Genomic DNA, 25,964 nt, shown 5'->3' with positions numbered 1-25,964 from the left:
GCGCGGGCAGCGCCACCGGCCGCGGGCGAGGCGGCGCGGCGCTGGGGGACGAGCGAGCGGGGGAAGCCCACAGCGACCTCATTGCAGACCCTTATCCCCAGATCGGGGCTTCTGAGCGCCGCCGCTTCCCCCCGCGGCGGCGGCGCGGCCCCGGCCCCGCGCAGGGCGGCGGGGGCGACGCGGGCGGCAGGGGGCAGCAGCGCCCGGCGGGGCGGGGCGGCGCCCGGCCGGCGGGGGGCGGCCGCGAGCGGCGCTGAGGCGGCGGCGGGGCGGGGCCGCACGCGGCGCGGCTGCTGCTGCGGCGCGCGGGAAGAAGGTGCTGGAAGGCGCCGCGCGCTGGCGAGGCCCGGCCCGGCCCGGCCCGGCCCGCGGCGGGGGCGCCCCACCGCCCGCCGGGCTTCGGCTGCCCACCTCAGATCACCGCCCCGGCGGCCGGTCCCCACCACCCCGTGCAGCCAGCCCTCGTGCCCCCGCTCACGCCCGGGCCACAGCCACCGAAACCGCCCCGAAAACCCGTTTTTGCGATAGCCGTGAACACCTTGGGGGCTTCCTCGCTTTCACTCGGCTCGCAGGGAGGTGAAACGAGAGCTGAGGTGCCACAGTCGTACAGCCCGTGCTTCTGCTGACAGAAAAACATACTACCTACACAACGCAGCAGAGATCAAAATTTAGTGGAACAAGTTCTAGGCAGATTCAATTTTATTGTTACTATTTCCATCCTACAGCCCTATAACCCCCTTCATGGATGAGCAGCTGGGAAGTTTCCAGCCCGCTGCAAGGCTGGGCTGGTGCTTCCTTTTCCCCAGCTTCAGAATTGTGTGGGGCAGGATTTGCTGCTAGGAACGTGGGTTTGGAGAGAAAACGTGTCTCAAGTAGTCCCTGAGGTGGAACGTTTGCAAAGAAGTCTGGACCGCATTTCCTGGTGACAGCCCACGTCTCAAGCTGCGTGCGTTGTCCCAGCCAGCCATCCCCCAACATCCAAGAGCAGGACAACCAAGGACATTGTGTCCTCGGCCTCTCCTCTTGCGGTACGACGTCTGGTCTGGTCATCCAAGAGAAATCCACCTACGCTAGGGTGAAAGTTGGCATTTGATGCAACTTGACCCACTAATTGCTTTGAAAATGAGGATCTGTACCTTGAACTACCCTCAAAAGCTGAATGGAAAGTAGGGGGACTTGACAGCTCAAAATTGGGAAAAAACACCCCAAATGAGGGGGTATTTTCCAATACTCACATTCTTCAATTACTCTGAGAATTATAGGCATATCAGAAAAAAGATGAAGACTGATATTCCTATTATATAAAAGATGCAAGGAAATAGCTTTCATTTCATAAGCTTTTTTTTAAAAAAAAAAAAGGGAAAAAGGTGAGCAAAAGCCTAATTCAAAAAAAAAGAGAGATTTAAAGGTTACCCCTAGAGAGATAATAGTACCATAAAAAATATCTGGGCTTGAAAAATTAAGTTAATTCTGCAAAATCTGAATCCAGCATGACTTGTTTTACATTCAGCATATAAAGGTAAACAAGTTTTATTGCAGGACTGAGGTTTACTAATTTACAGGATTTCTCAGTGGCAACGCTAGTCCCTAGCAAATAAAGCCAGGACTACCCTGTGCAATGTAATATCACAAAGGCATTATATTAGGACCTAGAGTGTATACAAAGCAAAAAAAAAAAAAGAATATAATCAAAGTGACTTTTTTAGTCATAATCTTGAACTTTAACTGTTTTACTTAATAGAAAGAGACAAGTCCTCAGGTTATTTAGAAACACGCATTTGTCTAGCTGAGTCAGCCTTTCTTCAGTTAAATTCTGGAAGTGCCCTTCACTCTCCAACAAGGGGGACAAAGAGGCCAATGCACTTTTCCTTAAAAGTTCAAGAAAATTCATGTGTCAGAGGGGAAAGAAAACAAAGAAGCCCAGCAGAGATTCTTTCTCAGAACAGAAACACAAAACTGGGAGAAGACGAGTCTTTAGCAGTGACAGAGGCATTTATGTGACCACCATCCCCTCTGACAGAGTCCCCCACAGCGCCCATGGCTGTATCAGAGCCATTCCTCCGTGTTGAAAAGTCCCACGTAACAACCACACTAGTTCCAACAGCATACAGAATAATTACAATGATAGCTTATTTCAGTTCCCAAGAGGTTTGATTTTAAGCCCTTAATATAACAGTAACACAAGGAGTTCCTGACACCCGGTGTCTTGGCATATCCTTTGTGTACAAGTCTCAAATTATGTTTTTATGTGGTCACTGAATTACGTCTGACAAAATGCTTCTCATAGAAATAAGGAAATTATGAAAACAGTACAGAAACAAAATGAAGTTATAGTGAAATTGTTCTGAATTGATTTAAATGTATGCTATTTTTCCTGAAAAGTACAAAAGTTAACAGTTTGAATTTCTTAGGAGAGCAGACAAAAAAACACTCAGTACAAGCTTCTTCACACAGAAACACCATGTTTCAGCCTGTGTGGAAAAACTTCAGATTCCCTGATCTGCTGTGATCGTCAGTTTTCGGTTTTTGCCAATTATCTTAACAATGTTAAGTATCTTAAAAGTAAGTCCAGTGTAAACTGTATTTGGAGCATTAGCTCATTTCGTGTGTGCCAGAAAGGAACCATTATATGATTTTCAATTACCACTACCATTTCCTGGATTTTAATATGCAACAGAAATTGTAAGGCTAGATACCTCTAACCAATCCTCTGAGAATGTTTTCACTGAAAATTACTTATTAAGGAAAGAGAACTTGAGTTTATGTGTATTTTTGGTTGGTTGTTATATGTTAATATTCCACAAGATATACATTTCATTTACAATACTTAAACTACAAACTGTTTTTAAATTAATTTGTTCTCAGATTACAGTTCTCATTTTGTGATTCTATTGTGCTCTAATTTTTTTTTACATTTTCACTCAAAATACAAAAGTAAAAACAAGGTAATTTGTAGTTTAAGATATTCTTGTTCGTCTAAGAGAGCAGAATCTTAAAAAGGCTGTATTAAAAAAAACCCTAACACACCACAAATCTCAAATAGTTAAACTATGTGTTTTGAATGTCAAGGCATGACATATAAATAGTGCTTCATAACAAATGTTTGTTTAAATGTTGCCACTTGTTTCTTTTCATAGGGAGTAAAGACAAAACCACATAGCAATGATAACTCCTTATCTACACAGTCTATGATTCAACACTTTGCAGGCTGCAAAGAGGACAAAAGCAGCAAATGCTACCTGTCCTACTGCTTCTGAAAAGGTGGGGAAGCAGAGAGCTTGTCTTCCTTTAAACTCTTTTTTTAATGTCATAAACCCACTCAGCTAAACATATATTACGGCATAAAATCTCAATCCAGAGCAAGATTCTGTTGTGCTTGGTGTCAGACAGGGAAACTGATAAAGCAGCAATCCATATTTTAAAATGATTGCATTTTTTTTCCTTTTCTCCCCCCCCCACCCCATCAGACAGACAATATTTTAGGAGCCAGGAGAAGCAAACAAATACTGTTTCAGCTACCTGTTCTGATATCAGTCTAATCTGTGTGATCACATGAATTGATGACGTATACTTGCACATACAGCATCTATTTACTTATGCCACACTGTCTAGATCAGTCCAACTTCTCCCACCCTCAAAGGATCTCCAAGATCTGGCTTTGTCTTTGTAGGCTGTCAAAAATCTTGTCTTCACATTATCCATCTCCCATTTACCTTAAATCTACTTAAATAAGTCAGTGCCAAGAGTCTTTCAAACATTTCATTTTTGCCACACACCATCTTTTCTTCTGCTGGCATCATTTTCTCAACTGTGTTACAACAATTTCTATAGTCCCTATCTTACAATTTAGTTTTCTGTACATACACATCTCTTTTCTCTTTAGGTCATGATCTGACACTTCTCTCAATCACTGATAACTAGCCTCTTCACTGTCTTGCCTACTTTTCCTGCGATCTTACATCTTGTTTCTTATGAGTAGAACATACTCTCTAAATTAACATACAGAATTACTATCTCATATTCAGTCACAAGCCCTCCATTAGACACCAAGAGCAAGCTACACAAAGCTGGTAGCTAGGCAGGTAGTAGAGTAAGATTTTCTTCATTCAACAGAAAAACAAAAATACGGACTCTGAAGTATGCAGTTGGCTAAATATTATTTAATAACTGCAATATCACAGAAATCTCAAAGGAAGATCAGGGCTCCCTTTTGCTATGGACCACTGGCAAGGGCAGACTGCTAAAAATCTTACATGTGATGGGATGTTAAGAAATCACATATAAATTTCATTAATATTAGTGATGAAGTAACACAAAGCAGCAAAAAAAAAAACAAGAGTAACAGCACTCCCTTAGCATTTGGTGACCTGGAGATGGAACGGCCAGCTTGCCAGTCTTTACCTACACTCAGTGGAATAGGTCCAGCAAAGTGCTCCAAGGGTGAAGGGACTACTTTAATTTTTATATATTGGAGTTTTAGTACAAGCTCACAAGAAACAAAAATGCCTTCATATGTCCTCATTACTCTTTTAGCTATTAGCTAGAAATGGCATGTGTACCAGAAGATAGAAACAAGTATTTAAACATTAAATCATTTACTTCTGCAAGAGATATGGTCTATAATACTACACATCCATCCTTCTATGACAAAAATGAAGTTTGTTTGTTTGATTTTTATTTTTTAAGATATTCAACTGATTACTGCATAGCAAAAAAACCCAAAAAACACATGAATTCCTACTGCTGGAGTAGTTAGGTTCTAAATGACAGTCTGTCTTTTAACTTGAAGGAAAAAAAGAGGGCCTGATAGATCATATTAAAAAAAAAACAGGCTTTCTAGTGGATGCCCTATCATCTATATATTTATCTGCAACTTTAAGATTTGTATTGAAGATGAAACATTTCTTCCCATTAGTGACATAAATAGAAACTAAACAAAAAATAACATACACTTAATCATTCTAACAGTCCCCAGGAACCAGATTCTGACTGCTAAACCCGATGTAAAATGCCTGCGTTTTACACTTGGGACAGAATAATCCAAGAAAACAGGACAGGCTGCTGTCTGAATGACCAAAGAGCAGCTTTGCAGAGAAGGACCTAAGGGTCCTAGTGGACAAGGGGAACAGCAGTCAGCAGTGCATCCTTGTCGCAATGAATGCTAACAAATACTGGCCTGCATTCGCAGGAGAATGGCCACCAGGTCAAGAGAAGTGATTATTCCCCTCTACTTAGCACTCATGAGACTGTATCTGGAGTACTGTGCCCAGTTTTGGAGCCCCCAATACAGGGCAGACATTGACACACCAGAGCAGATCAAGCGGACGGCCACCAAGACAGTCAGAGGGCTGGAGCACATGATGTGTCAACGTCTGAGGGAGCTAGGTTTGTTTGGCCATGAGGAAAAGGGAATATAATTGCTGTTTTCAACTACCTGATGGGGGTAATAAAAGGAGATGTGGCTGGACTCTCCTTCATGGTGTGCAGGCAAAGGACAAGAGGCACATTTGACAGCAAGGCGAATTCCAGCTAGGTTTAAGGAAAAAGATATTCACAGTGAGGGCAGTCAAGCACTGGAAAGGTTGTCCAGAGAGGCTGTGGAATTTCCATCCTTGGAGATGCTCAAACTTGGACTGAACAAGGCCTGCACAACCTGATCTGACTCTGAAGGAAGCCCTGCTCTTCTTAGCTCCTTTTAATCAGGCTAATATTATACTATCCTCAGTATACGGCAAGTATTACTAACATTGGGATTAAAATCCACACACTGTGCAGTCTTATGCCATAATCCACCTAGCTATTCTTTCCTCAGCAGTTATACACCGACCGTCTTCTCTGGCTGCCCCCACTGAATCCCAGGATATCCTTTAAATCGCTACATTTTCCTTAGGACTTCTCTGGTACTTTCAATGCCCAAACTCAACTGTCTTAGAGCCTCCTGATCCCTGACACTCACTCCCTCACTCATTTTATTAGCAGGCATCACATCACACTTTTAATCTAACTTCTGAAAAGCAACAGCAAGAACAGGGCTTTTTTTCAGGCAGTGCAGTTGTTTAAATTCATTTTTCACCTTCTTTCACCTGGCAAAAAATGTCAGAATTTCACAAAATTAGTTATTTGCAAATTATCCAGTCAGTCCTAAAGCCTGCTTTCTAGTCTAAAAGAGACCGAAATCTAACAAATCAAACAAATTTGATCTTTGTAGTTCCATGCCTAACACTGTGAGCAAAATTTTGCCCAAAACTAGATGCCTTTGCTACTGCAGCAGGTTAATGGCGGAAGGGAAAAAAAAAGTCCCATTTCAGAAGTCACAAGAAAACAGTTCTGGATGTGTACCCCACTGTATGGATTTTAAAGGAAAAGAACACAAACAAAATCATCGTAAACAAGTTAATTTTTTTCCTCAGCACTGAAGTTCAAATTACAACTTTTTGTTGTGCTTCAATTTCTTCCACCTTGTATTTTTTCTAAAAAAAGTGTACTTGATACAATATTTTGTTCATAGAAACAAAAGCGAAACTTTTGATATATGAAGGTCCACATAAAATCTTCATGAATCAGTGACATTTCTTTGAAAAACAGTTTTACACTTTAAAAGTGTCTATCATAAATATTGAAAAGACACTTTAAGCAATTATAAAAGTATTTTAGATAATAACTCAGCATAAAAAATATCTTTCTTTATTAGGTTTACTACTTCCCTGAATTCATACTTATCCTAATGTAGAATTACAAGGAAGAAGGTAAATTAGCGGACTTGATTTTCTGAAATACCAATCAAAATACAGTAAAAACAGAACTATGTTTAAGAGTAGGATCCTCTTAAACTGATTTCCACAGTAAAAGCCTACCCTACTGAATTTGTCATAAATGAATCTGAGACAGTTTTCTCTTTGATAAACCTCAAGTAGCAATAGATCCAAGTGCTGACAGTAATCTACATACTTGTCATACACTTCTCTCGGGAAACTTGCCATAAGTGCCTGTGCAATTCTAGAAATAGGTAAGAACAAATAGCAAATATAAGCATTCTGCCACTGATGAATTCCCTGAAAATATCTCAGAGGGTTGGTGGGGTGGTTTTTTTGTTTTGTTTTTTTTTTGCTTTTTCTTAATCTGGCACATAACTGAGGACATTCCTTAAATTAATTTTTCATGCAATGATAATTTTCTGCCAGGATACACGAGGATTTCTAAACATTGACAGTAGTGCTATTTACAGATCTCAGGACTGCAAGAGCACATTCTTATCACTGCTAACATTTAATCTCAAAGTAATGCTATTCTTTTTTATGCTGACGCTACTTTCATATTGCATCAACCCAGAAGTATAAAAATACTGAATGTAAAAAAATATATATATATTAACATGAAAGCAAAACTGCTTTGCTCAACAAATTTTAGAAGCCAAAATGGTTATATTTTTGGAAAACATTATTCAGTAAAGGAAACCTTAATTTAAAGCTCCTTGATGTTTCAAGTTGGGTTTTTCACTAGTGTCTCCTGATATGCAATGAATCTTCTCAAATTCATCTTCACATTGTCAAGAACACAGAGCTGATCTGCACTATATTCTCCTTTGCCTTCTTTTCGCATCTGTAAAACCAAAACATATATACTTTACTAATATAGAAGTTTTTTTCTGTTAGGTCATCTAAGTTTATAACAATTGTGTATATGTCCTCTAGCAAGCCATGATACTCATCCCTCTTGAGAACTCCAAAATAACATGTTCATATGCATATATACAGATCAAAGATTAGCAATACATTCCACAAGGCATTTTACTATAATACAGCATTTTACTATAATACATCATTACTGCCTATATCTGGCCATAATACCACTGGCATCCTACTTCAGTCATAAATTTGAAACATACACTTATTTTCTGTATCTATTTTAATAAAAGACCTTGCATATCTAATGAATTAAACAACTGTAGCACTGTTCGTTATGTATTTGAAATGCACAGTGCTTGACTTTAAGACTATGAAAGTCAGTCTACAGGCTTCATCTGACTAAAGAAACAGTGCAATAAAGGTTGTTCTTTAAGTCAAAGACATTTAAAATTACAGCTTAGAAGTTTTGTTGTGTAACTCTTGAAAATACAGAATACGTGATCTATTTTAATTAACCAGCAACAGAACAAAAATGCCCAGCCACAACTACAGCAAGCTAAAACCAAACGATGTCGATGTAACTTCAGAAGGGACTTCTTCCTTTCCCTTTCCCTCCAAATTAGCTGTACTTGGTCCTCCTCCAGAGACATCTAAAGGATTCACTTTGCAATGGTTTCAGAAAAACACTGTGATTTGGACATCAATAATGCTGATGGTGTAATGCAGATGTTACACTGTAACCTTAATGGTTACACAAACTGCAAAGTAAGTGTATTTGCTTTCCTCTAAAGCAGAATAGCAGGAACTTCAATGCTTTCACCATTTTATAGATGAATATATTCCTGCTTAATTATCTCTTTTAGCAGCCCAGATCTCAAAACTTAACCCACATTGTGTATTGAGACCCTGAGCTGGCTGCATTTGATGCCTACCCTCATTTTGAATACTGGTTGAAATTCTTTCAGTGCTGGGAGCAACTTAATCTGTACTGCTGCCTTTTCTGCTTCTTTACCATCTGCAAACACATCAAAAAGTGCATCCAAGGCTTCCCCTGCTACTACAAGAGAAGACTCTTTCATAGCAACCTCAAGAAGAAATTTTCCAATCATCTGAAATAAAAAAGAAAAATTGATTTTCATCAGTGTTTAAAAAAATTGAAAAAAGTACCAAAGCAGCTTCAGGCTTGAAATGAAAAGTTTGCTTTTTCACCTTTAGTGTTTCAGCTGTATCTTCTGCTTTTGCCAGGACACTGCCAGAAATTCCAAGGATGCTAACTACGTTGACTCTAACACTGGAATTGCTGCTGTGAATTCCAGCTTCACATAAAGCGATTAGCTGCTCAGGAGTCATACACTGTTTAGTAAGGAAGAAAACACATCTATATTTACACTTCCAGGGAAGCTTCCAAGTAAGACATTTGGATCATTTGCTTCTACAGAAAAAACAGGCAAACTTGTAACAGAGAAGCAATACAAAAACCATGAATCCTGAAAATCTAATGAGCAAGAGAACAGTTAAACTCTCCCTTTCAACTTCTTAAACTATTTCCTCCAGAACATAATCAAGGCTGTCACAAAGCCAAAGGGAAAAAGTTTCAAGCCCAAAGGTGTTTTCACAAATTTACCTAGCTCAATAGCTATTTCCAGCTCATTACAACATACAATACAGAAATTCATTTTCACAGTTTAAAGCCAGAAAGGACCAGCAAACCATCTATTATTACATCTTGTATAACGAACTATTACGCTTCACTCTTATATTTAGCTCACTAATTTATGTCTGACAAAGATTCTAGAAAGACAACCAGCTTCAACTGCATGTCATCAGCAGATAAAGAATCCACATTTTTGGATGCTAATTTAGTAAAAAAACAAACAAACAAAAAACCTTGTCATTATACCCATCTCAAAGATGCTACATGGTGCGGATTGCTATTTTGCTTTCAAAATACCTTTCACTTGTTTACACATTCTGAAGGCTATATATAAAATAAACTGTTCCTAGCAGATCCATGAAAAACACGGAGGTTGAACGCTGTTAAATCTGTACTTTCAGTGTTTACAGTTACAGGAGTTTAGCACTTCATTTAAACAGTTTTGTTTCAAAAGCTTTCCAGCATAATCTGACATGAATTTGAATCTACCAGAACATGAGTTTGAAACCTTTTACCTGGGAGATGCTCTTTGATGCCATTGTTTGTAAGAGAGCCCTCAAAGCACTAGTTATGGCTTCCAGGAATTCTGTGTCTTTAGGGAATTCTGTCAAAAAATTGAAACCAAAGCCAAAAGTTAAACAGGAAGATGAACGATATAAGAAGCAAAAAAATAGGAATGCCTTAATCCCTTAATTGTTCCTCCAGGTACTACCACAAACAGGAAAAGCTAGATTTTCAGACACTGGTCTTTAAGTTGTAACCATAGTGATTATTTTGAATTCAGTATTTATTGCACCTGGAGCTTAGATCGCAGTTATTTATGGTCCTCAATTTCAGACACATCCCTGGTTAAGACACTTATGTGACCTAACATATGGTACAAACTATCACAGAAGAGAAGCTTAAAAACCGAGTATCACATGTTGGCCACAATACTGTAACTAAGAAAACTACAGTAGCTAACTGGGTACTTAACTCCCTTCCTATGTCTTGCAAGCAGGCTTTTTGAGACTCCCCGAGCACTGGACTGTTTCCAGTTCACGTAAAGAACATATTTTCCTATGGTTCAATAACCTTCAGAAATGTACAGTTCAAACACTGCATTATTCTCGTTTAGCAACAAATTACTATTCATCAGTACCAGCTATCATCTTTGATACATACTCTAGATTTCTTAAAACTTTTTCCTCTAGTGTGTTCTTATTTTCTGGACTATTCCAGAAGCAGAAGCTCTTGACAATTTAATGCACATCTCCTTCCTTCCCATTTAAGCAACTAGGTCTTTATGCCTCTTTTTGACCCTATAAACCACAGAATTCCTTCTAACCACATGTTGGTATCTTCTCTGCTATATCTGGCAGTTTCTGTTAGATAGCATTTAACTATTAAAAAATATATATAAAGTATTAACAAAAATGGACATGAGCCATTAAACTAATTTATTATTACCCTCTCTCTTCAGTTGGCCACTTCTCAAGTTTCATCTAAGAACTTTCTGACTATTGCTAAGTATAACATGTAGGCCCTTGTAGTCCTGTTCTTCAAGCATGAGACAGGCAAATATTTTACATACACTTTCTCACATATGTCTTCATATTTATTTTCATTTCCTGCATTTTAGTTCTTCAAGCACTATGCTCTCATGAAATACGCTTTCTTAGTCATAACGTTTCCATAGATAGATCACATGCTTTTAATATGACTTTCGGAGAAAAGAGTGCGTTTTGCAGGCAGATGCATTTTCGAGCATCTATTAATACCATGTTGAACTATACTACAGTGAGTAAGAACTATACACACCACACTTGTGGCTACAAATGAAGACACTCAAAAGAATGGAAGAAATCCCCACTTCTCAAGCTTCTAAGAGACTGGAAATGAAAAAGTAATGCATATACTAGATTTCAACAGATCTGTCTTATGAAAAAGATTTTTTTGTCAGTTTTGAGAATCAGCAGACTTTTCCAGCCTGTAGGAATATCTGTGGATTTTTTGTAGAGTCATGCCATATAACTGATCTTAAAACAAAACACATTATTAGAATAGTTTTAGATGAAGCAGCCCATTAGGGAACCAGATCATCAATCTAAAATCAGCTGCTTACATTTTTTTTAAGTACCAACATCAGCTTCTCTAATGTCAGTAACACACAGATCACAGGGTAAACGGTCCAATGGTATTATTGGAATGACACTAATCTGATGTATGAGATGACAGGAGGTAGCTGGCAAAACTAACTACTGCCTATCTGTACTGGACCATTCATTAGTATTGATACTAGCAGATCTATGGGGAAGCCATCATGATATTTCTGTGACGTAATGTGTCTTGGAGGAATTACAGAGGATGCATTACAGCATCCACCAGGATATGTTTGATATTCCAGAACATTGTCATTTTTAGAAAAACGAAATTATCCAATTTATTGCCTTCTGCATTCAAGTCAGATCAACATCACAGCAGGAAGTCTGATAAGCAGCTTTGATATTTAGTCTCAAGAATTTTGCACACTTTCTTATTATATTTTCAATAAAGCTATACGACCACATGTATAATGCATGTTCTGGAGACACAAAGGCTGCTATCTTTCCCACTGTAATAAGTATGCACATTCTGGAGATTTTTACAACAACCATTTTTGATAATTTCCTAAGATTCTGGGAAAAAAGTGATATAAAAGACTGCTGGATACCCTTCATTTCAGGTGGCTGTTTAGGTTAGTCGGCACATTTGAAAGGAAAATGTCTCGTCTTCTTCATGATAAAATCGTTGATTGGTGAAAAACAGCTATTATCACAAATATGATATCAAGCAAAACAGTTCTGGTCTCACAGCAAGGCAGGGTTCATCCATTAGCTTTCCGTTTGCACACATAGATGTAAAGCATATCCTCTCATGAGGAGCATGCTTGCTCAGGACGCAATCTGGATAAACAGATTACATCAGGATACACTGTTTTGTCAGCATGTTTCCAGCATTCAGGACCCTTGTTTTGAAGACCAAGGGTATAAAATTAATAAAATGGCATTAAAACCACTTAATAATATGCTTGGCCATCTTATATCTATATGATATAGGCCAGCAAGCCCTCTTTACTAAACGGCTTACCCGCTCTAGAAAAGACTAGCTGTGAGAGATGCTGTGCAAGTGACTGAAGTGCTGAAGCTCCTCCGAGACAATCCACATCTGACACTAATAAAATGCTGTGAAGACATGTCAAAGCTCTACACTGCACTGTGTTCAGCCTGAAACAAACAAACAAGCAACGCACTTAGCAGATCTCTTCATAAATGAATGCTGACATTCAGACAAGGATCTTGAATTAAGTAAGACTGTGATCCACTGTGCAGTTTACACAAATATTTGTATCTCCCTATTGCAAATCACATATCAGATCTGCATTATCCAAATCTTAAAGCAACCCAAAGATGGACAATCCTTCTAAGAGTTCTGTAACAACTGAATATACATGAAAAATAGTAAGAGAGACAACAAAATGCCTACTTTTTAATTAATGGTTTCCAAGATGGATTGTGCATACAGATGTCTAGAGCAACACTGTTCGGAAAAGCAGTTTTTTCAAGAATCTAGGGGGGAAAAAAAAAGGTTTAGCAACAAAGTTTGGGTTTTTTGGTTGTTTTTGAAGTGCACAGGGGAAAAGTTAGAAATTTTAGTTTAATGTCAAACAGGTACCTCAAACTACATATTTCAAATATGATTTTCTTCAAAGTTCTCTAGGTAGCAGAAGTCTCACCTGCTGAAAATGCCAGAAACTTCCTCAATTACTCATATATGATGCAATTATAGACTGAGTTTAGCATAGTATATTTTAAGTATCCAACCGTACAGAAGGCAATTTTCTAAGTCTCTCCTGTTCTTTTTTTTTTTAGATCTTCTTAGATATTCTGCTACAGAATGCTCAGATAGCTGCACAGCCCAAAGACCTTGCGAGAAAACTTGCATCGCTTGTTAGTAAATACAAAGACCCCTGAATGTTATTCATCTCACATCTTGACATTTTTGTTCAGAATTCTGTCACACTGCTGAACCAGTGTAATAACTAGTTCAAATGAGGAATTTTACCTTTACAACCCCAAGTAAGAATGAACAAAACAATTCTGAAACAAGAAGAATTTGAGTTCTTGCCAGGGTCAAATGTTGTACTTCACGTATTACGCACAGAACAGGGAAAAAGAGGAACACGCACTTTCCAATACTGACTAGTGTCGCTCACATACATTACCTCGACCTCACTTAGCTAGCACAGAAATTTGGCAGCTATTCTTCTACTCAATGCTCCCTTTCTTTTTGCATGTAACCCTTTTCATGTCCAAATCAAGAAATAACCTTTATAGTTTTAAAAAAGCCAAATAAATAAAAAAATGCATCAGGTTTCTGAAACGTAAAAACCTTCTATTCCAACTTATATGAAGAAGTTATTTAGGTCAAATCAAGTCATGTGATTGCACTGCATCTCGAGGACAAAAAAAAGAAGAAAAAAAAGAGCAAGCTAAAGTGATTTTAAGAAGATCTTTCCAGCTGGATTGGGATAATTTGTTTGCCTAGCCTAGGATACAAATCAGGCACAAAGGAAAGATTATATTTTAGTTCCAACAGATGATAAAAGACAGTACCTTCTTTGGAATGAGGTAGTTCAGAAACGCTGAGTTAACCTCATCAGAGAGGCATAGAGGTGACATTAGCAGCCCACTGCCCTCATTGTATGAATTTTCCATAAACAAATCGCTTTCATCACTGCTGGAGAGTTCCTCCCATTCATCATCAGAGGGATCTGAGAACAGAATATAGACTATTAAATATAAGAGCACTCATGCAATAGGTACCCCACATCTGATTTATACAAGGCACCAACTCTTGGTTTAAGTCTTTATGGTCTACTGCTCCATGAAGTCCACACAAAAGCAAGTGCCATCAAGCCACAGTTATAAATATCGTATCATTTTTGTTTAAACTTTTTTATTACAATACTTATTTTACATTCACTCAGGGAACAAGTATTCTTATGAGGGATATTCTCCACACACAGACATTTCACTTGCTGATATTAACTACGCTTTGCTTAAAGATATCCAAAAGGTATAACAGAAACACTTCGTGAAACATTTACTAAGATTTAAACTTGAATGGTACCAGTTTACTTTTCACAGGTGGATTCAGGTATTCAAATATACCAGTTTAACTTAACTTGTTTTTCCTAACTACTGTAAACAGTTTAAGGCAACTGTTTTCTCTCGCAATACTGAGGCCACAGACAGATGTCATCTTCTGGCATTAACTGGAGAGGATGGAGATGTTACTGTCCACGCAGCAAGGCCAGGGAGAAGGACAGTACGACAGGCAAAGGTAGCCAGAGCCATCCAAATCATCTTTGTTCACCATTTCAGGTAACACACTCTATGCAAATTAAACTAGGTTAAGGAACATTTACACAATTTACTCTGCTAGCAGATCTGTAAGTGCAATACTCTAAAATCTGGAGGAAGGTTGAGGTAATATTATCAACTGGCACAGCTACTGCAGAGTGAATATCTGCCCATGGCTTAAGGCTGACTTGGCCTGACAAGCACAAGCTAAGTTGGTCATATATATTTAAGCTGATATATCTATGTCCACAGGGTTTACACTGATTTATCTAAAGTTGTTTTAAACCTGGTTACATTTTAACTGGTACAAAATTGGTGTGTACACAAGTCCTAAGTCTACATGTTGGAATGATTCTCTTCATTGACAGATGAAAGTTCTGCCTGCATAAATAGGTCAGGCTATCTAACTACTGTGACGAAAAAAAAATTAGATCCACCCCCACGTAATTTTGTCTGCCAACATACAATCATACGTGATCCAGTTACTATAGTAGCTGTACTGCAATAGCCACACACTTTTTCTGTGGCAAAAGCAAGGTAAAATACATTCACTTAAAATATAACAACAGAGGTATAAATGAATGCACAGTGCAGTAGCTTAAGAATATATTTAAAGGTGAAGAATATATTTAAAGGCTGTTTATCTGATGCACATTAATTCATTAAGCTGTGGTTGCTTGATCACATGGGCAACTTTTTTTTGCTTATGGTAATATCCAGTTAATTCTACAACTGTAATACATTGGTGTTAATAGCCTTTGCAAGAGAAAACCATTCTGTTTTATGCACTGCCACCCAACGCCCTGCTCCATTCTGGCAATAAGAATGAAAAAAGCAGATCCTCCCCCCCTCCCCTTCATTCAATCTCTTGCCTCTTCTAAAAAAAATTCCATTTGCATCTTTACAAAGCAAAGAAAAAAATTCTTCTTTGAAAATTAAATAAAAATGACATTAGCTAAACATGCAATTCAGCAACAACAAAGAAAACAGCAGCTAAATCACAGTTTGCAGTGAGTGAGAAGACACGGGGCAGAGCAAAAACCGGACTCTAGAACATTAGCCCATACCTAAGACCAGATTTATTCCATATCAGATGGAGATACAGAAGCTTTTCCAGTGGTAAACCCATCTTAACTAGTGCTGGTCACCCATGGCCTACAAATTGGACAGCAATGCTGGAGTCTCCCGACTTCCTTCCTGTGTCACCGTTAATGGGGCGAGCTCCCTGCTTCTCCTCCCAAATGCCAGCCAAGATTCAGTAAAACATCTCACTTGCAAGTCTAGTTATTTCCCTTAGTTCTGTGGCAAGCTGAGTGTTTCCATGAACTCAGCATAATGGCTAAAGCTATTTTAGTCCTCACACGACTCAAAAATTAAATGAACAGCTGCCTCTGGATTCCTCTTAATTCCTACAGACTAGATTTCTGTCTGCCCATGAATGGGTAAAGTACTGTAGTGAAATACAACACAATCAACCTTACATTACATTGAGTGAATGGCAGAATATGCAGCTTATCCACAAGAGATTTTCCAATTAAAGGGGAGAGCTTATGAATTACAGCTCATTAGATGAGAAATGCAGTTATGAAAGGAGCTTCATATACTAGGTGCAGAATTTCCTTGCGCTGTAAAAGAAAAAAAATCACCATTGGGAATATCTGGGTATTACTGAGTTTTTTATTAGAAACTGAAAGATCTACTTACAAAGTTATCTCCTACACAATTACGTTTTTTATCAGGCTTAGGAACTGTATTAGTAATTACAATTTCCAGTTTTTTTTGTTTTTTTTTTTAAGCAGAGTTTGAAAATCATTTATTTATTTTCCTGATGATTTGGAGAAAAGCTAAGAAAACTGAATATCAGAGTTCATAGAAGATACAGAATATCTTTTTCCTAACCTCCTGCCAGAGCAACAGCTTTTCTTTTTCCTCCAGGAGAGCTCATAAAGGTGGAACTCTGAACAACCCAAATCTGTACTGCTGTCAAGAGTTGCATGTAAAGCTGTCTCTCCTCCTCCTTTTGCAACACTTGTAGTATCAAAACTAAATCCCAAACAAGAAAAGCAAACTCTGCTTCAAAAAAACTGATGCCCCAGTCCTGCAACAGAATTCACAGTCATATTGTATCAGATTAACTGTCAGACTGTGCTCTAACTCCCTAACAAAAAAATGGTTACAGTATGTTTTACGAAATTTCTATTCTGCACAAGTTTTTTTTTTTTTTTGTCTGTTAAACACGGGCACATTAGAGGAAAACCTTACTCTAATTCATACAGGTTTTGTTGTATCAGAAAAATATACTTAAGTAATATAAATTATTTAAATGAGGAAAAAATATATACTTAAATTAGTAATAGTCATTATTATTGTGATTCTCAATCAGATGAGGGCATTAGGGACCACAAATCTACATGCATTCACCCTCAAAGGTTAAGATCACCAAATAGCCAACTAAACATGACCTATTCCAGAAACAAAAGACCGCACAACACTAGCAATAAGAGATTCCTACAGACCTTCGCTGCAGCACATGTTAACGATGACTTCCAGAGCAGTCTGCTGAGCCATCAGTAAGGCTGTCACTTCTTTCAGCTCCCACTTATCAGACTAAAAAAAGAAAAAAAGACGAACCAAATTTAATTTTGGAAAACAACATTTCAGAGCACTTTAAAGTAGCTAGGCTGTCAGTGAAAAATACAACCCAGCCACTAGGAAACACCATCCCACCCCAAGCCAATTTATTTTTTCACAAGAGGCATTAACCTGTCATCTTTACTTCTATTTGATGCTTCAACTGTACCAGTGAACAAATTTTACATTTAAAAATCCTACCTGCACTAACGCAGGTCATAATGCAAAGGAATTAACAAAATGTAAAGTCCTACACTTATTTCTGGTTCTTTTTTCCCCCCATGCATGCAATATGCATTTGTTAAGCTCTCTGCAGTTTCTACACATGACTTAACACTTACAACCATTAGACGTCTCATTTACCTTAGGCAGCGATCAGGAACTTCCTGTGCTAGCTATACGTAAGTGTCAGGCCTAAACTTTCCACTAGAGGAATACAAGAAAAGCACATTTTCTTATCATCTGTATTGTGCCACTTGACATTTCAACCATTTGTAACAAAATTCTCCACGTTCAGCTTTGAAGTTTTAGCTAAAACAGTCAAGCCACTTGTGAGAATAAGATCAGTAACATTATTAGTTAGTTATTCTGGCTAACACTCAGTTAAGAACAAGTCAGATGCACCAAGCTCTCTGAGAGCCAGTCAGCTATACTTACTGGAAGTAGGTCTGAAATGTCATTTTCTCTTCTGACTTTTCCTTTTGGTATTTCTTCCATTTCATCGTCTTCACTCAAAACACAGTTGTCTATAACATCACTCATATTTTCCTCAGTTTCTGCCTCTGCAGCAAGTTTTAACCTGTTTTTTTCAGCTTCATTCATACGAATAATTGTTTCACCAGCATCTACTTCTAATGATTCTGAGAAAACCTTCAAGACTGCATTAACCATGCTTGCCAGGCTGCCTGGTGGAATGGTGTCCTTGATATTCCACATAGTGCCTAAACATGAGACAGTTGAAATATGAAAATTATTAAAATACTCAATTCACAGCTCTGTAATAGCCATTTATTTTCTAAGGACACAGCCTCCACTAGTTAAAATACGCAGTGCTTATATTTCAGTACAAATCATCAAGTCTTTTCTTTATAGGCTTGCATTTTTTTTTTTCTGTTCAGAACTTCACATGCTAATCTGTCTGTTGTGGCCAGACCTTAAGCTCAATTTCAGCATGTAAGCATACACAGAATATTTATATGGGGCAATCTTGATGATGCTTTTTACCTCAGATAACAAACCCCTATGAGATAACCACTTTTTAAGGATTCTCAAAATTAAACAGATTTCTTATACTCCAGAACCAAAAATCAGCCTGGCCGATCATCTGAGGTAGAAAGAGGAATGCTAGGTAGAGAGCTTGAGGTAATAAGCCTACGCTTGGTAAGATCAAGACAATTCCTACACTATTTATTACTGACTCATTTTACTGGTGAAAACCAAATGAACATTAAAAAAAAAAAATCACGTTAAACAGGTATTGACTTCAGAATCAAGTATTTGAGACAGTTTTAAAACTAGTTTCAGATATTTGGGGTATATTTCACTCCGAAACAGAGGAAAACAAAAATCTCAAGAGGCAAAAATAACCTTATGAACAATCCGTCCAGGCTTTGCTTATAGCCAGCGTTAGGATATCATCACGATTAGATGTTGAGATGATAGCAGAGTTAAGATGATAGAGAGGTTAAGCCTTCTGCTCCCTCCCTTGCCACCAGTGCCATCCATCACAAAACAAACAGATCTCTTCAGATGCTGTACCTGCTATCAGTGTTCTCAACAGGATATGCTTCATTGTGCTCTCTGGACACAACATAACAGTTTCCAGTACTTGCTGTGCAGAGGAATTGAATGAAGAAAGAAGTTCGGGATTATCCTCTGTCACTGCCTGTAAGCAGTTTGCTGTAGCAAATAAAAAAAGAATAATTAATTAACAAACCCAACAGTAGCTTTCACTCTCCTAATGAGAAAGCATTATCTTCCTGAAAGCTGGGGTAATGAAACACAAACACAGGAAAAAACAGCTTGATACAATACCATATTGTAATGATATGACACAGGCCTTCACAAATCATGTTGTACATTAAAAGACGTCCTCTGGCAGGACTGTATGTAAAACAGGTGAGGACAGTATCATGCCAGACATGGGACTAGCCATATTCATTTCAGCTTCTCAAAAATCAGTTTCTCCACTGGATACTGACTAGGAAAAACAGCAAAAAATGTGGCAAGTACATACAACAGTAAGACCATTGTAAGACTATAGTAGCGATAATACTGATAAAAATATGTTCAAAGTGAAAGGAGATGTTTCATTGGGTTTTTTTTTCAAGTTAATTATGTCCTTTGCTCTACAAGAGAAACTCTTCATTACAAAAAACAGAAAACAAAACAGAAGAACAGCCTCCCTCAACACACTTTCTTTCCACAAAACTTTTCCTCCCATGTAACCACCAAACATGCCATTCCCCTTTGGGCTGAAAACAAGCAAAACAGATGTCAACTTCTGAATGATCTACTGTTCAGAAAAGCAATTTAAAATTTTATATTCAGTGTGAACTTTAAATAACACTAAGGCAGGTGCATCATTCAATGAATGTGACATCAATGTTACATTCATATAATAAAGAAAAAAAAAATCTTTAGATCCTTATCTTCTCTTTTTACCACTTACCTACTGAAATAGCCAGATCCACATTTGTGGAAAATTTCTTCATATAATGTAATACAGCCTCCAGACACCCTTCTTTATTGAATATGGATACTGCTGTATTGTTGCATTCACTATCACATAAAAAAGATTAATAAAATACATTTCCAGGGAAAAACTTACTGTAATAAAATTTTAAGTAACATGTACTCAGCATTTCTAGCATTTGTATTTTAAAAACCCGTCTAAGAATTACACATTAGTCCCAGAGCTATCCTTCATTACTGAGGTTATGGTGAACTCTTCATAAAGTGGGGAGCGGTTGGAATACCCTGGATACCTTTGAGCAAAGCTGGCTTCTGTTAGCTACTTCTTCACACTTTGTTCTGGAGTTTATTAGCCTAAACACAGTCTCATGCAAACAGACAGACCAGCACGAGCGTAAAAGGCAGTACAGCTTCCAGCTGCAAGCCAGACTGGGGCTTTCTGCACCAGCTGAAGCCTTCATCCACAAACCCACTGATAACAGAGAACGGGCTGTTGCCTCTCACATCTAAGTACTCATTTACTCTAGAAAACTGATTGCTACCTGACATTCAGAAATGCATGCTGAAGCAATACAAAAATGCACCATGTAATCGGCTAACTAGCTGGACTTGTATTTCTTCAAATTTTTACAGCTATTTCCATTTTTATGCTAGAACATTAATACAAGACAAACTCAAAGCATGGGACCTAACTAGCTACGTGGCTCCTCAAGAATTTATTTTTTAAAATATTATGGCTCAGCATCAATGCCAGCCCAAGTTTTATCAGTGCCAAACTTAGCAATGATGCCAGTGGTTCACTATCATTGCCACAGAGTTCAAAATACAGAAGTGATTTATAGCACACTTAAAGAACATGGTCCTGTTCCAAAGCACTTACGTCTGCAAAAGCAATAAAGAAATGAACACTAAAATGGATAGTCGAGTCAGAGTTACAACCAGGGGTCATATATTCTGCATAAGGTGCCGAGAAAGCAGTTTCTGTACTGTTCTAGATTTCAGTCATGAAAAAAACAGATTTAGAAATAAGGCCTCAAGCCAGCAGCCATTCCATATAGGCAGACATACAGGCAGTTCCTCTGAAGTACTGTATAGTACAAGACAAACTCTATGCGGACTGAAGTGTGTAACAACATGGAGCTGCTAAAATACTGAATCAAAATCAACAGCAAGAAAACAAAGTTCAAGGAGAACTTTTAGCACAAGTTTGCATTGCTTCAATGTTCATAGCTATATCTGTATTAATAGTGTTGCTATTTCTCTTTGTTTGCCCAATGTTTCTAATGCAAATTACTCATGGAACCATTCGCATTCTTTGTCACATAATTGAGTAGATTTGTATCAGTGCCTGAGTCACTAAAGGTTAGTTAGTCCAAACACTTAATTTAAACTTTGGGAAGACCTGCACAGGGAGGAAGAAGTGAAGAACTCCTCATATTCCCAGGGCAATGGAGTCCACTGATAGGAAATTAATTTTTTCCATCTCCCATATTACAATAAGGATCTACAGGAACTGCATGCAAGACCACAGAACCCAAACTGTACAAGTGTCTTCAAAGAGACTTTGACAGAACACTTTCAGAAAACAGTATCAGAATTTAGGGTGAACAATCGATGGAAATAAAATTGTCACACTCCTTAAACAAATGACCAACTTTGTGCACTTCTAAAATCCTTCACTTACAAAGCAATCTATAACAGAAGATAAACATATTTCAGATCAGATGAGGACTCGCCATTTATTATGCAAAGCACAAGTAGGAGCAACATGACCAGAAGTGAGAATCAGCAACTGAATAATCTTCCCCTGCAAGGAGAGCTATTTCCCTTCTGCCTCAATTATCATGTAAAACGTTTTCAGGAGCAATCTGATTTAGCTCTTCTAAGAGGGCAATGTTAACACGGAACTTACCACACATTCCACAGCAAGTTAATAGCCTCATTGGCTATGTCTTCAACGTAATTTTTGTTCATTTCTCTGCATTTCTTTGGAGAGAGCTGATTAGCGTCTAGTGCAGCGCTACACTACAATCAAATAAGAAAACTGGGGTTGGGAAACAAACAAGCCAAAAGAAAGAACAAAAACCTAAAACTTTCAAAGCAGAGAAAATTTAGAGATCTCTCATCAAGTGTTTAGTAGCAGCAAACCTGACTATTTTCCTATTCTCTATGAAAACTGGGCCATAATGGAATTGAATCATTGATTTCTCTCCCTGGTAGAAACAGACTCTCTTACAGTACTTGCTTTGCATTTGATAGTCTTCCGAAGCATTTTTTTTGCTAAACAAATACTTAGCAAGTTTAGAACCTGAAATGCTGCTTCTTGTTAGTACAGTTTTTATGTAATTTTCAATAGTTCTAACCACATAAACTAATTCAGCTATGTATCTTGCTACGCTTCACAATAATGCTACTACCTGTATTTTGTAATGGGGAAGAAACATAGAGACAATGATGGTATTGCTCAAGGCTGCTCATATGAAGAGCAAGGAGACAAAAATCAGTGCAACCCCTAAACTGCACTGCAACACCTGGACCAAAGAAAAAATTCAATACAGATTATTACAATAGCAGTAACTACCCAGCTGTAAATGAAAGCACTGATTTAGACAACACTGTTTACTAAAAAAACTCAGCAGAAAAATGATGCAACATAAATGTTGGCTCTGAATACTGACTGACAGAATAGGCTTGTCTTGACTAATATTCAAGACTAAAAGTCTCCAGACCATCTATGCAAAAATCATTCTAGGCAGCAAACATCATCATGGACCCATATTAGTGGGCCAGGAAGCAGAAACAAGTGTTTGCTTGAAATCTCTAGAATTATTTCTGTACTATCTTTCAAGAAGTTGCACAGTAAGAGTTGTAGCAGTGTAAGTTTACTTAGCAAATTCTAATGATATAATGATAAGATGTATTCTATGAATCCACCTGGCTGGTATTCAAAATGTATGGTATTTACATTCCTAAAGGTAAAGAAACACTATTAAATCTACCACAAGGCTCTTTTAAAGATCTTATCTTGAAAATAGCTACAAAAATGGAACTATTTTTGAGACAAGGATAATTCAATGACTAGATCAATTTTAAAATCAGAATAAAAACAAACACACCTCTTTCAGAAGTGCGACAAGGGGTGTCATGATGTCTTTTGTCACCATGTCATCACAGACTTCAAATCCTCCACAAGCACTGAGATTTCTGGGAAAGATCAAACACTTTGGATCAGATACAATACCTTCTAGGAATGTTTCCAAAAAAAAAAAAAAAAAGCATTTAATATTTTTTCTCTTAAGGTTATGATCCATTTTAAAATGAAATGTATCTGCTTAATCAGTAACTTTAGTCTTCTACCTTTCTAACAAAAAATAAGTTTGGTGTTAAAAAACAAAACAGATTTCACTTACCCACTTATTTGAACTAAAATATGACTTCTGTCAGTTAATTACTCAACGAGTATAAGATACATCACAAACTAGCTCTATTTCTGAAGCAAATGGTAACATATTTTTGCACATGTAATGCAAGTTGTTGGTCTGAACTCAGAATGGCAACTCAAAACAATGCTGTCAAATATTTACAAGTTTTCTCAAAAAGCTAGCTATTTGCATTTTCTAACTAATCCACTGCTCCTGCAATGTTATCAGGACAAAAAATACTATACCAACAGCATTCAGATGGTCTGTATTGCTTCATACAACAGGGTTTTTCCTAACTTAAGGACAGAAAACAATTCATTCCACTGCAAGCAGGTAAAATGATAGTAACTAACCCAAAGCCTGTTCCTGCTACGAAAGCCTCGCGGCACCCTGCTGGAGCAAGAAAGGCCGCTCTTTTGTGGATCTCAATACGGGGATTCATGCATGCTTAATCATAACAGAGACGAAGCAAGAGATTGACATTCCAGTTCATGAACAGTAGAAACCCACGCTCTTATTTACCAGGCCCAGAGTACCTCGTTCTAACTCTGAATATTAATAACTGCTTACCGGAGAGCCCCTGCAGCTGTCTCACGAACAGCTAAACTGTGATCCAGCAGCATAGGCCCCAAACAGCGGACAACATCTCTCTGCAAAAAGGCTGGGATTACATGCTTCTGCTGCAACAGTTTGGAAATACTGGCACAGGCGTACTCTCTCACTTCAGCACTTGGATGCTGTAGCTGCAGAGACACAAGCACGGTAGATTTGGGGGAAAAATGAAGCTGGAAGGTTTTACTGAGCGGAAAAAAAAAAATCTGCCTTTTGATTTGCAGACCACAGCATTGTAGCTCCTGTTTTTTCACTTCTAAATAGAATCAAGAGATTCTAACTTCCATAAATATTTTAATTTCTCACCCGGGTTATGTGTGTTAACTACATGACTGGATGAATCTTATTCTGGCTGTTTAACAAGAGAACCATTGTTTAGACACAGATTTGACACTAGCAAGACCTCATTTCTAGTTTTGATGACCATGCTAAAAAGAAGAAAATGCACACGAGTGGGGAAAAATACTATCAAACGAACATGATGGACACAAGAAACGATACTGTTAAAGAAAGTCTGAAGAATCAAAAAAAGGCAAAGACATAATAGTCTTCACCACAAATACACCTGCATAAGACGCCAAGGAGCAAATGGTCTCTATGTCCACAACACAACGCTGGCTTGCACTGCAACAAAGAAATTTAGGTTTGATATTAGAATTGCTAACCATAAAAATAATAAAATAGCAGAACTGAAGGTTATGGAATTTCCTTTATTGAGGAAAGGTAACGGAGAAGGCACATATCTGCAGAACGGAGTGGGAAGGAGCGGTAAATCAGCTCCCACCCCACTGAAAACAGACAGAGAAGTCTCAGTACATCCCCACTCCTGCATGCATGTATTTCTATACTTACTTTTTGGCTTTGAAAAGTTAGTCTGCGAAAATAACGAAGCAGTGACTCGTTCAATCAGTTCAGTTAAGTGAACAAACAGGGCTTAATTAAGGAAAACAGAGATTTTTACCTCTGACACCGATGTAACACACGCCTCTTTGGCCAGCGACGCTCAAGGCCAGGCCAGCGGAGCACGGCGAGCGGGCGGCCGAGCGCAGCCTTTCAGCGCGGTATCTGCTCTCAGCAGCTTCTCTCGCGGGGCTTCCGCGCTCCTTTTCCCTCCTGCTCCCCGCCGGCAAGCGCCCACACGAGGCGCACCGAAACCGCGGTGCCCCCGGCCCGGCCCGGCCCGGCGATGCTCTGCCTCTGCCTCTGCCCCTGCCCCTGCCCCTGCCCCTGCCCCTGCCCCTGCCCCCGCGCCCGCACCGGGCAGCCCGGGGCCGCCAGGCCGCGCCGCCCCGCACTCACCTTCTCCAGCAGCTCCGCAGCCGGCTCGTCCCCGGGGCCGCCCTCGGCGCCGCGCCGCCGCCCGCCGCCCGCGGGGGCCTCGCTGCCGCCGCCGCCGGGGCAGAAGGGCGCCCGGCGGAACCGCCGCGCCCGGCTCTTCCCCATCGCCGCCCCGCCGCCGCCGCCGCCGCCCCTCGGCGCCGGCGCACACACGTGGCCGCCCGCGCAGGCGCCGCGCCGCCTCCAGCCTCCGCCCGGCCCCGGCCCCGGCCCGAGCCTCGGCCCCGGCCCCGGCCGCGCCGCCTCCAGCCTCCGCCCCGGCCCCGGCCGCGCCGCCTCCAGCCTCCGCCCCGGCCCCGGCCGCGCCGCTTCCAGCCTCCGCCCCGGCCCCGGCCGCGCCGCCTCCAGCCTCCGCCCCGGCCGCGCCGCTTCCAGCCTCCACCCCGGCCCCGGCCGCGCCGCCTCCAGCCTCCGCCCCGGCCCGAGCCTCCACCCCGGCCCCGGCCGCGCCGCCTCCAGCCTCCGCCCCGGCTCCCGCTCCGCAGCGGCTTCAGCGCGAAGGCTCCATCTGGACGTTTCCCCGAGCCGGAGCTCGGTAGCTGCTGCCCGGGAGGGTCCCGCGCCCCCGGGGCGGGCAGCCCTGTACGGCGGGGCGCTCGAGGGC

General features: G+C 39.7%; 1 protein-coding gene across 2 annotated transcripts; it reads right to left on the bottom strand.

Annotated features, from left to right (window-relative positions):
- Positions 1 to 667: 667 nt before the first annotated feature.
- HEATR3 (HEAT repeat containing 3) lies at positions 668 to 25,465 on the bottom strand. 2 transcript variants are annotated; one of them, XM_067302566.1, is made up of 15 exons: positions 25,322 to 25,465; positions 23,981 to 24,153; positions 23,105 to 23,192; positions 21,901 to 22,013; positions 19,966 to 20,075; positions 19,053 to 19,193; positions 17,952 to 18,235; positions 17,180 to 17,270; positions 13,914 to 14,071; positions 12,784 to 12,866; positions 12,388 to 12,524; positions 9,795 to 9,883; positions 8,835 to 8,978; positions 8,558 to 8,734; positions 668 to 7,599 (listed from the first exon to the last, which is right to left on the bottom strand). In XM_067302566.1, the coding sequence occupies exons 1-15, from the start codon at positions 25,463 to 25,465 to the stop codon at positions 7,480 to 7,482; spliced, it is 2,052 nt and encodes a 683-aa protein (XP_067158667.1). In that variant the 3' UTR covers positions 668 to 7,479. The 2 variants fall into 2 exon arrangements, with proteins under 2 accessions (XP_067158667.1, XP_013796530.2); XM_013941076.2 differs by lacking the exon at positions 25,322 to 25,465 and adding an exon at positions 24,588 to 24,610 and having other exon boundaries at positions 6,383 to 7,599.
- Between the last annotated feature and the right edge of the window lie 499 nt (positions 25,466 to 25,964).

The sequence above is a fragment of the Apteryx mantelli genome, chromosome 10, assembly GCF_036417845.1.
Source record: "Apteryx mantelli isolate bAptMan1 chromosome 10, bAptMan1.hap1, whole genome shotgun sequence".
NCBI lineage: Eukaryota > Metazoa > Chordata > Aves > Apterygiformes > Apterygidae > Apteryx > Apteryx mantelli.
This window is presented reverse-complemented; position numbering and strand designations above follow the sequence as displayed.